The sequence below is a fragment of the Carcharhinus amblyrhynchos genome, chromosome 24, assembly GCF_965287045.1.
Source record: "Carcharhinus amblyrhynchos chromosome 24, sCarAmb.v2.hapA, whole genome shotgun sequence".
In the NCBI taxonomy this organism is placed as follows: Eukaryota; Metazoa; Chordata; class Chondrichthyes; order Carcharhiniformes; family Carcharhinidae; genus Carcharhinus; species Carcharhinus amblyrhynchos.
This window is the reverse complement of record NC_137347.1, coordinates 38,952,939-38,967,768: the sequence shown is the minus strand read 5'-3', so window position 1 is coordinate 38,967,768 and position 14,830 is coordinate 38,952,939. Positions and strand designations below refer to the sequence as shown.

Sequence of the window (14,830 nt, the reverse complement as noted above, 5' to 3'; positions counted from 1 at the left end):
CTTTGGACTGTGGGAGGAGTCCAGAGCACCCAGAGGAAACCCACGCAGACACGAGGAGAATGTGCAAACTCCACACAGACAGTGACCCAAGCTGGGAATTGAACTCAGGACCCTGGGGCTGTGAAGCAGCAGTGCTAACCACTGTGCTACCGTGCCATTTCAATGTTATTGTATTACTGGGATTAGGCTAGCAGATCCTGGTGAAGGAGGTTAAGGCCAGCTTTGAGAGGCCAGACACGGAGGGTAAAGGGGGAAGTATGATAGCCTGGGGGTGGTGCCTCTCATGGACACAGGAGACCTAGGAAGGAGGTTCCCCACTCCACTGTCCAACAACTGGCTGTCCAGTAAAAGCTGCTGGGGGAACCCCCTTGGCATGGGCCTCTCCCTGCCACCGGAGGGAAGAGACTCTAAATTGACAATTAATTGGCTGTATAAGGGCTTCAGTACTCCCAAAAATGTATAGGCCGCCTAGCGCCTCTACTGCCCACTCCCCCACATGACATTTCAGAGAGGATCGAGCAGACTGGTAGGTGGTAGGCAGCTTAGCCATTAGACTCCATAACCATCAGTGGGGGGAGGCATAACATCCAGCTCCAGACTTCCAGAAACTTCCCAATGCCATCCTCACTATAATTAAGAGTCAGAGCCAGAGTTTGAGAATGGCTCTAGGCCAGAGTTATGTAAATATTGCGTCGCAAAAAAGGTGCAAAAAAAGTCACCTTCAATGTGTTGTGTTATTGACATTGTCACCCTTGAGTAAGCTACCCGGTCCACAGAATATTCCTCGTGTCAGAACAACAACAAAACCTTCTTGAACCACATCAGAAAATATAACAGCTAAGTTGGATCACCAAGATACCTCTTCACTTTGCCTTAAGAATGAAAAATCTCTGCTGTGGTCTATTGCCAAATACTGGAAATGTGGAGAGGAATAATGATGATGAAATATTTGGAGCGGGACTTTCCAGCCTCGCTCGCTCCAAAATCAGAAAATTGGCGCCCGAGGTCAGTGGGCCATTGCCAGTGGGTGCCCCACCTATTATGATTCCCATGGTGTACGGGACAGGAAAATCCCCGCCCCCCCCACTGAGTGCATGTAGATTTTTGAATCCTGAAGATTTTGAGAGTGACGCTGAGGATAGTAAAAATGATTAGGAGAAATCATTGCTGGAATTTTCTGGCCGTTCACATCCCGCCTCTGGTGCCAGCAGGACTGGAGAATTTCGCTCTCGCTGCAGCGGGACTGGAGAATCCCACCAATGTGAATGGCCTAAAAATTCCATTCCTTATATTAATCCAACCAGACTAGAGCCAAGCCAGGTAAAACAAACGAAACTAAGTTAATGTGAAAGTAAATATTTTTTGTTAACGAATGGTTTTGAGTGTAATCGTTCCGTGTGTATTTAGGCATTTGTGTTTCACTTACATGGTATTAGAATTGTTAATTAAAATAATTAAAGGAACTGTTCAAGAAACTCTGTTGGATATTCAGTCCACTTGGCCACAGGGCAAATATCTCAGCTTAGTATTTCAGACGGTGGTACATTGGTTGGCACTGCTGCCTCACAGTGCCAGGGACCAGGGTTCAATTCCCGGCTTGTCTGTGTGGAGTCTGCATGTTCTCCCTGTGTCTGCATGGGTTTCCTCCAGGTGCTCCGTTTCAATTACGACTAGTTCATCCATTTTGCTGGGGAAAGAGAGAGGGCAGCACAGTGCCTCACCGTGCCAGGGACCTGGGTTTGATGGATTTACTCCAGATGGTCCAGTTTCCTCCCACAGTCTGAAAGGCGTGCTGGTTGGGTGCATTGGCCATGTTAAATTCTCCCTCGGTGTACCCGAACAGGAGCGTGGCGACTAGGGGTTTTCACAGTAACTTCATTGCAGTAAGCCTACCTGTGACACTAATAAATAAGCAAACATAAAACATTTCTGACTTTATTTTTAAAATGTTATTTTTAACCTCCATCCTTTAATTTCCACAGCTTGTCTGAAATACAAACTAAAGTTCTGGAAAGTAACAAATAAGGACTTCACATTAATATAGCATCATTCAAAACTTCAGGACATCTCAAAGAACTTTACACCCAATAAGGTAAATGAGATGGAATTGTTGTCGCTGCGGGAATGCTGCGAACATGACAGCCACTGAGCACACAGCAAGATCCCACAAACAGAGATAATGCCAGCCTGGATTATATGCTGAAATGGCTGGAGACCAACAACACCCCAGAACAATGAAAAACCCTGAATACTTAAATGGCGCTCATATGGGATCACTATGACTGGATCACCTAAGATGGGCCAAATGGCCTTCCAACATAGGGACACAGGAACAGGAGGAAGCCATTCACCTCCTTGAATCTTCTCCACCATTCCTACCAATGATCTGCAATCAAATACCATATATTTTGATTTGATTTAATTTAATTTTATTTAACTTATTATTGCCACATGTGTTATCATGCAGTGAAAAGTATTGTTTCTTGCGCACTATACAGACAAAGCATACCATTCATAGAGAGGGAAATGAGAGAGTGCAGAATGTAGTGTTAGAGTCATAGGTAAGATGTAGAGAAAGATCAACTTAATGCAAGATGATTCCATTCAAAAATCTGACAGCAGCAGGGAAGAAGCTGTTCTTGAGTGAGTTGATACGTGACCTCAGACTTTAGTATCTTTTCTCGACTGAAGAAAGTAAAGGAGAGAATGTCCAGGATGTGTGGCGTCCTTAATTATGCTGGCTGCTTTTCTGAGGCAGCAGGAAGTGTAGACAGAGTCAATGGATGGGAGGCTGGTTTGTGTGATGGACTGGGATACATACACGAGCTTTTGTAATTTCTTGCAGTCTTGGGTAGAGCAGGAGTCATACCAAGCAGTGATACAATCAGAAAGGAGGAAAGTTTAATTGACGGTGTTCTCTGGATGTTCCAAAGTAGTTTGTAACTGATAAGATATTTTCAAAGTACCGTCACTCATGGTGATTTGGGCAAATGGGCCATCTGATTTGTGCAAAGCAAGATCCCACAGCCACCAAATGAGGTGCACATCGGGTTTCAGTGGAGTTGGACGGATGTTGCCTTGGACTTTGAGGCACATTGAATCAATCAAAAAAAAAATCAGGTGGATTCCATGAAGTTTGTGGGTGATTTATCTCGGCAGATTAATGGTACAGACGTTGACAACACAAAGGTGTCTCCTTTGGTCCATCTTATGCTTTCTGCTGCACCAAGAGCTTCTTATCACTTTGTCGACTGGGAAGAGTTGTTGAGGAATGAAACGTGTCCACTGCCAGAGAGCTAATCACACGGCAGCACATTGCAGCACCCGGTTCTAAGGTTCAATCATCCCCCTGGCAACAAAGACAGAAACAGTACCTTCCTGTATAAACAAAGGAGGGTGGGTCCTGTAACTGAGCCAAAGGTGAATTATTTCCAGGGGCTGAATGCCATTTGCAGCTGGTATCATTTCCGTAAACAAATCAGAAGCAAAAAGATGCATTAATGTACGATTAACAACAGGGGTATGATATTACAGGTAGGAAAGTCAGCATTGCACTGGGCTGGTGACCCAAGTGACCCTCATTGATGCTGCATCATTGCACAACACTCCTACTCAAAATAGGAGCAGGATTAGACCACACGGCACGTCAAACCTGTTCCACCTTTCAATATGATCAAGGCTGATCTCAGACTCCAACTGTAGTTTAAGACTGGGGAGAGGTACAAAAGGGTCCAGAGGGGCAGTTTTTTCACACAGAGGGTGGTGAGTGTCTGGAACAAGCTGCCAGAGGCTGTAGTAGAGACGGGTACAATTTTGTCTTTTAAAAAGCATTTAGACAGTTACGTGGGTAAGATGGATATAGAGGGATACGGGCCAATCGTGGGCAATTGGGACTACCTTAGGGGTTAAAAAAGGGGCAGAATGGACAAGTTGGGCCGAAGAGTCTCTATGATTCTATAACTCCACTGCCCTCAATTTCCTGAGAGACCAACAGTCTGTCTGATCCAATCTAAGTTAATCCATTCTTAATCCCCCTCCTCTCCTGAAAGTATTGGTAGTACTGCTGCCTCACAGCACCAGGGACCTGGGTTCAGTTCCAGCCTCAGGTCACTGCCTGTGTGGAGTGTGCACATTCTCCCCTTATCTGCATTGGTTTCCTCCAGGTGGTCTGGTTTCTTTCCATAGGCAAACTGGTTAGGTGGATTGGCCATGCTAAATTTAGCCTCAGTGTCAGGGGAATCAACAGAGTAAATGAGATTTATGAGAATAGGGCATGGATGGGATTGTGGTCAGTACAGGCTCAATGGGTCAAATGGCCTCCTTCTGCATTGTAGTGATTGTATGGTCCCTTTGTTGGGATTCAGTTCCTTGGCTGCCCATACACTGCCCATACGGGGATGGAGCCTGGGTAAGGTGCACTGTCAGAGGCTTGGTGCAGGTTCAATGGACTGAATGGCCTCTTTCTGCACTGTGGGGATACTATGATCCCTTTGGGTCTCTCACAGGACTCACCATTTCCTCTTGTGGTCAGTGAACTGTAGCAGCTCTGGTTCCATTGGTAAGCCTCGCACCCCTGAGTCCGAGGGTTATTTGTTCAAGTCTCTTGCCAGGGATTTTTATATGAAAATCCAGTGTGGTACTGAGGGAGATGCTGCCAATCAGGTGAGATGTTAAACTGAGTACATCCTGTCAAACATCTCATTTAGATTCAGGACAGATGCATAGAGTCCCATAGATTCACCACCCTCTGGGTGAAGAAATTTTTCCTGACCTCATGTGAACCTTTTCAACAACACCTTGTATCCATGTACACAGCAGCTCTACCGAGTGAAAGCACTCAACTCTCAGAAGAGTCATCAGGCGAAATCCAACATGGAAGAATGGCCATTTAGTGAGGTACCTGAGGCAGATTTGGGGGTGGGGGCAAAAGATGGGGGCAACTGGCATCTGTGGAATCGCGTTGAGCAAGGAATTCAAAGAACTGTCAGAAACGGTGAGCAGTTTACACGCTGTTTTCTCTCACTTTGCACGATAAAATATCCACCTGCATTCTTTTGCCGTCTTGTAACAATTCCTCCAGGTATCAGGTGAGTTGGAAAGCCCCTTACCTAAAAGTGCTGGGTCATTGCCAGATATTTTTCAACCAATATTTAACCCTCCTGTATCCATACTGACAAACTTCTCAACCGTAGTTTGTTGACTGGTGAACCTCACCAGAAACTTGCCAGCTTTCCCACAAAAGAGAAGGGGCAGTGAGTTAAACACCAAAGATTGAAGCAAAACACTGCAGGTGCTGGAATCTGGAACAAAAACAGAAAATGCTGGAAAATCTCAGCAGGTCTGACAGCATCTGTGGAGAGAGAATGGAGGTAACGTTTTGAGTCTCAGAACTCTGTCCATTCTTAATAAATGGTTCAGTTACAATCCCTCTCTGAGGATCTGCTCGTGAAACATTTCAGCTTTCACTGGTTGCAAGATGTATACAGTTATGTACAGTCCCTGACATCTCACTCAAAGCTGCAAGCTTGCTTGCCTGTTCAATTTTACAACTGGCTTTCCTGAGAATATTGGCCTCTTACTGTGCAATGGTTGGATTGGAGACATTGATCTCTTTTTTTCAATTCGTTCAGGGAATGTGGGCATCACGGACAAGGCCAACATTTATTGCCCGTCCCTACTTACCCTTGAATTCAGTGGCTTGCTGGGCCATTTTTGGAATCACGTGTAGGGACCCGGGTTCGATTCCCAACTCGGGTCAATGACTGTGTGAAGTTTACACGTTCCCCCACCCCACCATGACTGGGTTTCCTCTGGGTGCTCTAGTTTCTTCCCACAATCTGAAACTCGCGCTGGTTAGATGCATTGACCCGAACAGGCGCCATACTGTGACAACTAGGGGAAATTCACAGGAACTTCATTAACGTAAACCTTACTTGTGACTGATAAATAAACTTTAGTGAATTAGTTGGGTTTTTATGACGATCAACAATGGTTTCATGGTCATCGGTAGACTTTTAATTCCAAGATTTTTTATTGAACTCAGCAAGCATGATTGGTCAAGGGACATTAGCCTTGTGCTGTGCAATGATTGGTTTAGCAACATTAAATACTCACCACATTCCTCAGTTAAGTGACCATTTCTCAGGGTCTGACGCTAGTTTGCAATAAGACAGGATGTTCAAATGGATTCAAGATTGGCCCATTTCCACAGAGTCACTGGGTAGTTGTTAGGAGTTAGTTAGAACAAAGAACAGTACAGCCCAGGAAACAGGCCCTTCGGCCCTCCAAGCCTGTGCCGCACATTGGTCCAACTAGACCATTCGTTCATATCCCTCCATTCGCAGTCTGCTCATGTGACTATCCAGATAATTCTTAAATGATGCCAGCGTGTCTGCCTCCACCACCCTGCTTGGCAGCGCATTCTAGGTCCCCACCACCCTCTGTGTAAAAAACATCCCTCTGATATCGGAGTTATACCTCGCCCCTCTCACCTTGAGCCTGTGATCCCTCATGATCGTCACCTCTAGGAATGCGGATTCTCATATTCTCTCTTTTCCTACGGGGGGGGGAGGTTTCCCTTCATTCTTTCATGGGACGTGGGTGTTGCTGACTAGGCTCGAATTTATATTCCCCATCCTTAATTTTCTTCCAGTTATTTCACGGGCTGTGGGCATCACTGGCGAGGTCACCATTTCTTGCCCGTCCCTAATTGCCCTCGAACTGAGTGGCTTGCAAGGTCCTTGAGAAAGTGGTGGTGAGGAACCTTCTTGAACAAGAAGTGCTGTTAGGAAAAGAGTTCCAGGAGATTGATCCAGGTTGTCTGTCACGTCTCAGTTGGAGACTTGAGCGGAGAGATGGCAGATAGAGTTTCGTCTGGGTAAATGTGAAGTAATGCATTTTGGAAGGTCTAATACAGATGGGAGATGAACAGTAAATGGCAGAACCCTTAAGAGTACTGATAGGCAGAGGGATCTGGGTGTACAGGCACACGGGTCACTGAAAGTGCTAACGCAGGTGGGGAAGATAGTCAAGAAGGCATAAAGCATGCTTGCCTTCATTGGCCGGGGCATTGAGTTTCAAAATTGGCAAATCATGTTGCAGCTTTATAGAACCTTAGTTAGGCCACACTTGGAATATAGTGTTCAATTCTGGATGCCACATTACCAGAAGGATGTGGAGGCTTTGAAGAGGGTACAGAAAAGATTCACCAGGATGTTGCCTGGTATGGAGGGCATTAAGTATGAGGAGAGGACGGAGAAACTTGGTTTGTTCTCACTGGAATGGCAGAGGTTGAGGGGCGAACCTGATAGAGGTTTAGAAGATTATGAGGACCACGGACAGAGTGGATAGTCAGAAGCTTTTTCCCAGGGTGGAAGAGTCAATTACCAGGGGGCAATGTTTAAGGTGCGAGGGGCAAGGTTTAAAGGAGATGTACGAGACGAGATTTTACACAGAGGGATGGTGGGTGCCTGAAACTCGCTGCCGGGGGAGTTGATGGAATCAGATAAGATAGTGACGTTTAAGGGCATCTTGACAAATACATGAATAAGATGGGAGTAGAGGGATATGATCCCCAGAAGGGTAGGGGGTTTTAGTTAAGTTGGGCAGCGTGGTCAGTGCAGGCTTGGAGGGCTGAAGGGCCTGTTCCTGTGCTGTAATTTTCTTTGTTCTTTGTAATTACGCACAAACTACAGTGAGAGATTTCCAATCATTTTCCTTTTAGTCATTACATTAGTGATCTCCCATTTGAAAGTGATTCTCTCAGATTTCACCACACTGGACTAGGAATTTTACAAATAGTTTGCACATTTATTACTTCTTATTTAAACAAGAATTTCAAACTTAGTGTACAAATAACTGCACCAAATAAATCTTCACATTCCTTTGCAGCAGCTTTTGAAGAACATTCAAATTGATCCTTTTTATTCAATGTAAAATAACAGTCTACACATTTTTACAAGCAAGTAACCTTTAAATAACATTTTGAAATAAATATTCCTGAAGCATTTGTGCTGGAGTAAACGTGTTTGATAAGTGTCCCCCCAGCACCTGAGATCCAGTCCCACGGACACCGGACACTCGGCAATGTAAAACAAACTTGCATTTTTATAGTGCATTAGGACGTTCCAAAACACTTCCCAGCCAATGGCGTACTCTTTCATTTTTTGATGTGCAGTCACTGCTGTCATGTTTGGACAGGAGGGCCTGCAGGTTATTTAACTGCAGGAGGCAGCATCTCAGCCCATTCCAAAGTATATCTGCACACACAGACGCAGGGATGAGTGGAGAATGATCGGGATTGGGGCCTCAATCCCATTCCCCTCTCCTCTTGCTGGCCCGGATGACTAAAACCATTTGGCGTTTGCAGTGCTGCTCCACTTAACTGGGGAGTTGGTGCAGTAAAAATCATGGGCAGAGTTTTCCCATATCGCCTGTCATAAGAATCGTAGCGGGAGAGACAGAAACTTTGTCAGTGGACCATGCAAAGGTGCGTTGACCTTGGACGGGGATTTCCAGTCTTGAGAAAATGATTTTTACACTGGGGTTTGTGATTGGTTGTCTCAAAGTTTCAGACTCAAATTAAATCCAGGGTGGGGCCTGAAACCATCCTGGCCTGTGTGTCTCTGAGTCTCCACCCTAACTGCACAACAAAGAAACTCACTTCCCAGGAAGTGCTCGGCGCATCTGAAGGGATATGATAAAGGACCCAAGTGTTGTCCTGTACCACACTGTGCCTCTCCTCCCTGAGATATAAGGCTTGTGTTTAGGGGCAATTCTTAACCCTGCACTCCTGTGATGTAAGAGTGAAGTTTAACAGTGACAGCAGGAGGGAGACTTATCAATAACCAAAATAAAATCCATGTCAGGAAACCCTTTTGTTCAGCCAGAAGGCAGGAACATTAACCAGAACACCCTTCCCTTTCCTGGCAAAGAAATCCAGACTAAACCCATCCATAAAAGGTAAACCAGATCTCAGATAAGGCATATCCAGATTCTGCCTGAACACGCCCGAAACCTGGGCCCTGAGCGTTTTCACACATTCATCCAAATTACGAGAGGTTTTTTTTAACTCTCTCCTGTAACTGTACATTCCAGCCAATGCCCTCAGCAACTTTCTCAAACTGTTTGGTCCCTTGCAGGGGCTTGCGTGGGCCTTTCACCAAGACAGTTACTGGCCCTGCCATTCACTGGGCTGTAGGTGAGCAGAGGGAAGGAAGGGGTTAAATAGCTCTGATTGGTTAAGGATAGTTTGAATGTAGGCACTCACAAAACTAAAAGTGAAACTGTGTCATTTAATTACATCTTGCCAACAAACATTCTCTGCGGATCTGTTAAGGCCTCAATCAATAAATATAATTTCATCTTCACACACACACACACACACACACTCTTCCTCACACTCACTCTCACACACACACACTCTCTCTCTCATTCACTCACATTCACTCTCTCAGACACACACACACCCTCTCTCTCGCACACTTCTCACACACATGCACACTTTCTCTCTCACACAAATTCTCTCTCTCACAATCTCTCTCGCACACTCTCTCTCTCACACACACATTCTTCTCTCACACTCTCTCACATACTTTCTCTCACACTCACTCTCTTGCATTCTGTCTCTCACAGTCTCTCACACACACACTGTCTCTCACACACACACTCTTTCATACACACTCTCTCTCTTTCTCATATACACACACACACACTCTCTCTCTAGCACTCTCTTTCTCACACTCTCTCTCACAAACACACACTCTCTCTCACACACACAGACACATACTCTATCTCTCACACAGTCTCGCACTCACAATAATTTGTGCTGCTCTTTCACAGGAAAATTGTCCATGGAAAGGTCATTCCCCTGCCAGCAGGTTGGGTATTATGTTGGTTGTGTTCTTCAGAATCCTCTTCATTGTAATGAAGTCATAGTTTCGGAAATTGACTGACAGGATCTGAGAAACTGGGTAAAACAGCCTGATCCCCAAAAGCTAGGAGGATTTTCAGAGGGTCAGCAGAGACTGTGCACTGACCCTTGCTTGACCATTCACCCTCCTTTCCCCCATGTCCATCCATATCCATTCAGAATGACATCCGATCCGGGGAGATAGAGAATCACTGGTTTGATCAATTTTTGTAACAGGATTGTGCCCCAGAACTCAGGAACATGAACAGTTCACTCAAAAACACCAGTGCAGTTTCCAAGTGTTCCTTTCTCCAGGAGGTTTTAAACTCATCAGTTTCACTGACACTCGCAATTTGAAGAACACTTAATGTCAAATCCACTTCAGCAGAACTGTGCCAATCCCAGTTCATCTCAAGTTGAGCTTCCCAAAGGATTTCCACAGCCTGACCCAAGCTTCTACCTCCCTGTTATGTTGGTTTCTTTTCTCCCAAGAGGGTGGAATGGCCTCACTGAGTAACCCCAGTGAATGCCCCCCAGTGAATGCCCCCCAGTGAATGGCCCCCCAGTGAATGGCCCCCAGTGAATGCCCCCCAGTGAATGGCCCCCAGTGAATGCCCCCCAGTGAATGGCCCCCCAGTGAATGGCCCCCAGTGAATGCCCCCCAGTGAATGGCCCCCAGTGAATGCCCCCCAGTGAATGGCCCCCCAGTGAATGCCCCCCAGTGAATGGCCCCCCAGTGAATGGCCCCCAGTGAATGGCCCCCCAGTGAATGGCCCCCAGTGAATGCCCCCCAGTGAATGGCCCCCAGTGAATGCCCCCCAGTGAATGGCCCCCAGTGGATGCCCCTCGTTGAATGGTTCTCAGTGGATGTGAGTGCTATTTCTCTGCTCCCCTTGACACCATTGTCCCCAGGTGGTTACAGCAAGCTGCACTTACAGCCAAAGCGTCCAGGCCGTGAGGGTTTCAAGGTGGCCCTGGTGGCGGTTTCAAAAACCTCCCAGACGCCGTCCTTGTGTTTGGCCGAGCACTCCAGATAAGCGCACGCTCCGATCCTCTGGGCCATGGCCCGGCCCTCTTCCCAGCGCACCGGCTCCTCCTGGTTCTTGGCTAGTTCCTTGCGGACCTGCTGGTCGCTCCTCAGGTCTCTCTTGTTGCCCACCAGCACCAGGGGCACGTGAGGGCAGAAGTGTCTGACCTCGGGCATCCACTTGTTGGGGATGTTGCTCAGCGAGTCGGGGGTGTCCACCGAGAAGCAGATCAGGATGACGTCGGTGTCGGGGTAGGAGAGGGGCCTCAGGCGGTCGTAATCCTCCTGCCCGGCTGTGTCCCAGAGCGCCAGTTCCACCTGCCTCTGGTCCACCTCTATGTCGGCCACGTAAGTCTCAAAGACGGTGGGGACGTAATCTTCAGGGAATTTGTCCTTGCTTAGCACAAACAACAGGCTTGTTTTACCACAGCCGCCATCACCCACCACCACCAGCTTCCTCCGCAGCCCAGCCATCTTCCAGCCCGAGCCCTGGCTCCAATTCCCAGTGCGATCACACTGCCTCAGTCACTGCACTGTTACAACAGCACTCTCTGCTTTCCACCTCTTGTAAGAAGCCTCGCAGCACCAGGTTAAAGTCCAAACAGGTTTGTTAGGAATCACCAGCTCTCAGAGAGGTGCCCCTGTATCAGTTAGGTATGATATGCAGTGTCCATCAACGGTACGCTTCGTCTGTCCAGCACGCGAGGGACAACACACTTCACTGTATCTCAGTCCGTGCGAGAATAAGAAATCAAATCAACCCTCAGCTGCACAAACAGCCACTTTTATGAATCAGCACCGAGCTGGACTGCCCAATCAGGTTCATCTGCTTCTCTCCTTCAACCCCCCCCCCGGTGAAACGGTTGGACTGCTTCCCAGTCACTGATCGACAGCTGCACGGATCCGCCCTCCTCAGCCAGCCCTGCAACTGCATTTCAAACAAGGCACGTTGCTTTGTCACTGACCTGGAACGGCACGGCGGCACAGTGGTTAGCACCGCTGCCTCACACCGCCAAGCGAGCCTGGGTTCGAATCCCGGCCTCGGGTCACTGTCTGTGTGGAGACTGCACTTTCTCCCCGTGTCTGTGTGGGTTTCCTCTCGCAGCCCAAAGATGTACAGGGTAGATAGACTGACAATGATAAGTTGCCCCTTAGCGGCTCAGGGTGTGTACGTTAGAGGGATTAGCAGGGTAATTATGTGGGGTCATGGGAATAGGGCCAAGGTGGGATTGTTGTCAGTGCAAACTTAATGGGCCGAATGGCCTCCTTCTGGATTGTAGGGTTTCTATGGTTCTATGAACTGACTTGTAACAGCTTACAGCACAGAAGGAGGCCATTCGGTCCAACGTACCCATGTTAACTCTCATTCTGAAAGTGGTCCAGCCATTTTGCGAATTACCCTGCAAATGTTATCCTATTACAATCAAGATCATTTCTCCAACTTCCTTTTGAAAGATATCATTGAGTTTGTTTACATCGACAGTGAATTCAAGACAATTACATCTCGTTGTGTAAACTAAACTTCTTCTGCCGTATATCTTATCCTCAGTATCCTGCTGTCCAAGTGATATCTCTGATTTACTCAGGGCAATCCTCTCCTCCCTTGTTAAGGCTGCTGATTCTCAGTGTACCGGGAATAGCTCACAATAACAGCCTTCCGCAAACCCTGAGGCGAGGCAGTGACTCTCACGCACGCTGTGAGAGCAAACAATACGAAAGCAAGATAGAGTCTGTACAGTCACAGGAGCCCTACAGTGCAGGAGGAGAGGAGGCCACTTGGCCCATGATTCTGCAACAACTCTCTGACAGAGCATCCCACCTAGGCTCCTTCCCTCCGCGTCCATCCCCCGCACCACCCCCCCCCCCCACCCCCCATCCCTTCAAACCCATACATTTTACCACGGCTAATCAGCTAACCTACACATCTTTGGACACTAAGGCGCAATTTAGTATGACCAATCGACCTAACCTTTCTCCTTTCTCAGTCTCCAATCATGCCAAAGCATTTAACAGCCAATGAAATAGTTTTGTTAAGTGTAGTCATTGTTGTAATGAAGGAATCAGAGTTGCTAATTTACACATAGTAAAAAGTCTGACAACACCAGGTTTAAGTCCAACCGATTTATTTGATAGTAAACTCACAAGCTTTCGGTGTTGTCAGACTTTTTACTGTGTTTACCCCAGTCCAACGCCGGTATATCCACATCAATTTACACACAGCCAGCTCCCGCAAACAGATAATAACCAGGCAGCCTGCTTATCAAGAACGATCGGGATCCAGCACTGCGGCCACTTCACAGTGGGGTTAAGTGGTACAGTCTGGAGTTCGAGCCCTGGCCTAGCTCATGGCTCAGTTCCAGACTCAATGAGGCATTGAAGGAAAATGTTTGCTCTCAGTGACTGGCGCTGGTTTCCTATTTGACTCGACACTAAAGGCCGTTGCAGAGTGGGGACGTTTCCGCTGTTTGAAAACGGTTAACCCTTAACTGTCCAGAGTGACACTGAATCTCTAAGAGTAGTATGAGAAGGTGGCCCGGGATTACCACCTGAAGGGCAGTGAGGAATAGGCAGTAAATATCGGGGGTGCTGAGAATGGGTTTAAAAAACAGCAGGCAGGGGATATAACAAGCGGATGGTTCAATAACACCCAGAGGTCTCTTAGCACTGCTGCCTCGCACACAAGGGACTCAGGTTCAGTTCCAGCCTTGGGTCACTGTCTGTGCAGAGCCTGCCCATTCTCCCCGTGTCTGCGTGGGTTTCCTCGGGCTGCTCTGCTTCCCTCCCACTGTCCGAAAGATGTGCTGTTTAGGTGCACTGGCCATGCTAAATTCTCCCTCAAACAGGTGCCGGAGTGTGGAAATGAGGGGATTTTTCACAGTAACTTCATTGCAGTGTTAATGGAAGCCTACTAGTGACACAAATAAATTTTTTAAAAAGTTGTCGACGACTGTCCAAGGTTAATGCCAACCGTCAATTTTCTGGATTATAGCAGAAACTTCTGGAACCTTTCAACATCCATGCAGAGAGAGAAACAGGGAGATAATGGCTGCAGTGTTGACTGGAGTAGGGTTTAGTCAAAGGGGGTGGGAGTGGTCACCATGGTCGAGGGACCCGGAACTGTATGTTTCCTGTTAAGCCTGCCCTGTCTATTTAATTATTTTTTTAAACAGCTGGTTTCCTCACCCAAAAGCCAACCTGACTGACAGCCTCGCCAACCTGCCAGGTGGGGAATGTTCCGGAAAAGCTAGCAGCACCAGGAAGAGAAGTGTTTCCTGGGTGTTGGGCTTAGAGCTGGCAGAGTTCCTGAGGGAGTGGTTGGAGCGTGGCCGAGGGCATCGGGGAGACTGTGGCGCATGGAAGCTTTGTGAAGATTCCAGTGGGTCTGGGGGTGGGGGGGTGAGTGCTGGGGGGGGATGGGGAGTAGCGGGGGTAACTGGTGGAGAGATCGGGAGGGGGCAATCGAAGGAGAGTTGGAAATCAGGGGAGGTTGAGGGAGAGCTGGAGATTGCAAGAGAAGGATGGGATAAGGGAGGGAGTTTGCAGGGTCAGTTTGTTGCAACTGAGGGGCATTCTCGTGCCCCAACTAGCCCACAAGCAGTGCTGCAAAGACCCTCACCCGACAGATCCCTCCCATCACCCATCACCTTTGTACTGCCCGATTTCCCGAGGCCAAGAAAACCAATCCAAAGTGAGTAAAAAATAGAAACCTTCCTTAAATGAAGGCTTTCAGTGTCTCATCCGTTGACTCTGTCTACACTTCCTGCTACCTCAGAAAAGCAACAAGCATAATCAAGACGCGCTCCAGACATATTCTCTTCCATCTACTTACAACGGGAAAAAGATACAAAAGATATGGGCCAACCAACTCAAGAACAGCTTCCTCCCTGCTGATA

The 14,830-nt window shown here is 47.5% G+C and overlaps 1 protein-coding gene across 1 annotated transcript; it reads right to left on the bottom strand.

Annotated features, from left to right (window-relative positions):
* Positions 1 to 10,735: 10,735 nt before the first annotated feature.
* Positions 10,736 to 11,704, bottom strand: LOC145357726 (ras-like GTP-binding protein RHO). Its single transcript, XM_080211152.1, has one exon. It carries the CDS (start codon positions 11,409 to 11,411, stop codon positions 10,827 to 10,829), a length of 585 nt encoding a protein of 194 aa, XP_080067278.1. The 5' UTR covers positions 11,412 to 11,704; the 3' UTR covers positions 10,736 to 10,826.
* Between the last annotated feature and the right edge of the window lie 3,126 nt (positions 11,705 to 14,830).

Bases quoted from the DNA above. Each gene is read 5' to 3' on its own strand.
- LOC145357726 (XM_080211152.1), bottom strand. From the start codon at position 11,411: ATGGCTGGGCTGCGGAGGAAGCTGGTGGTGGTGGGTGATGGCGGCTGT.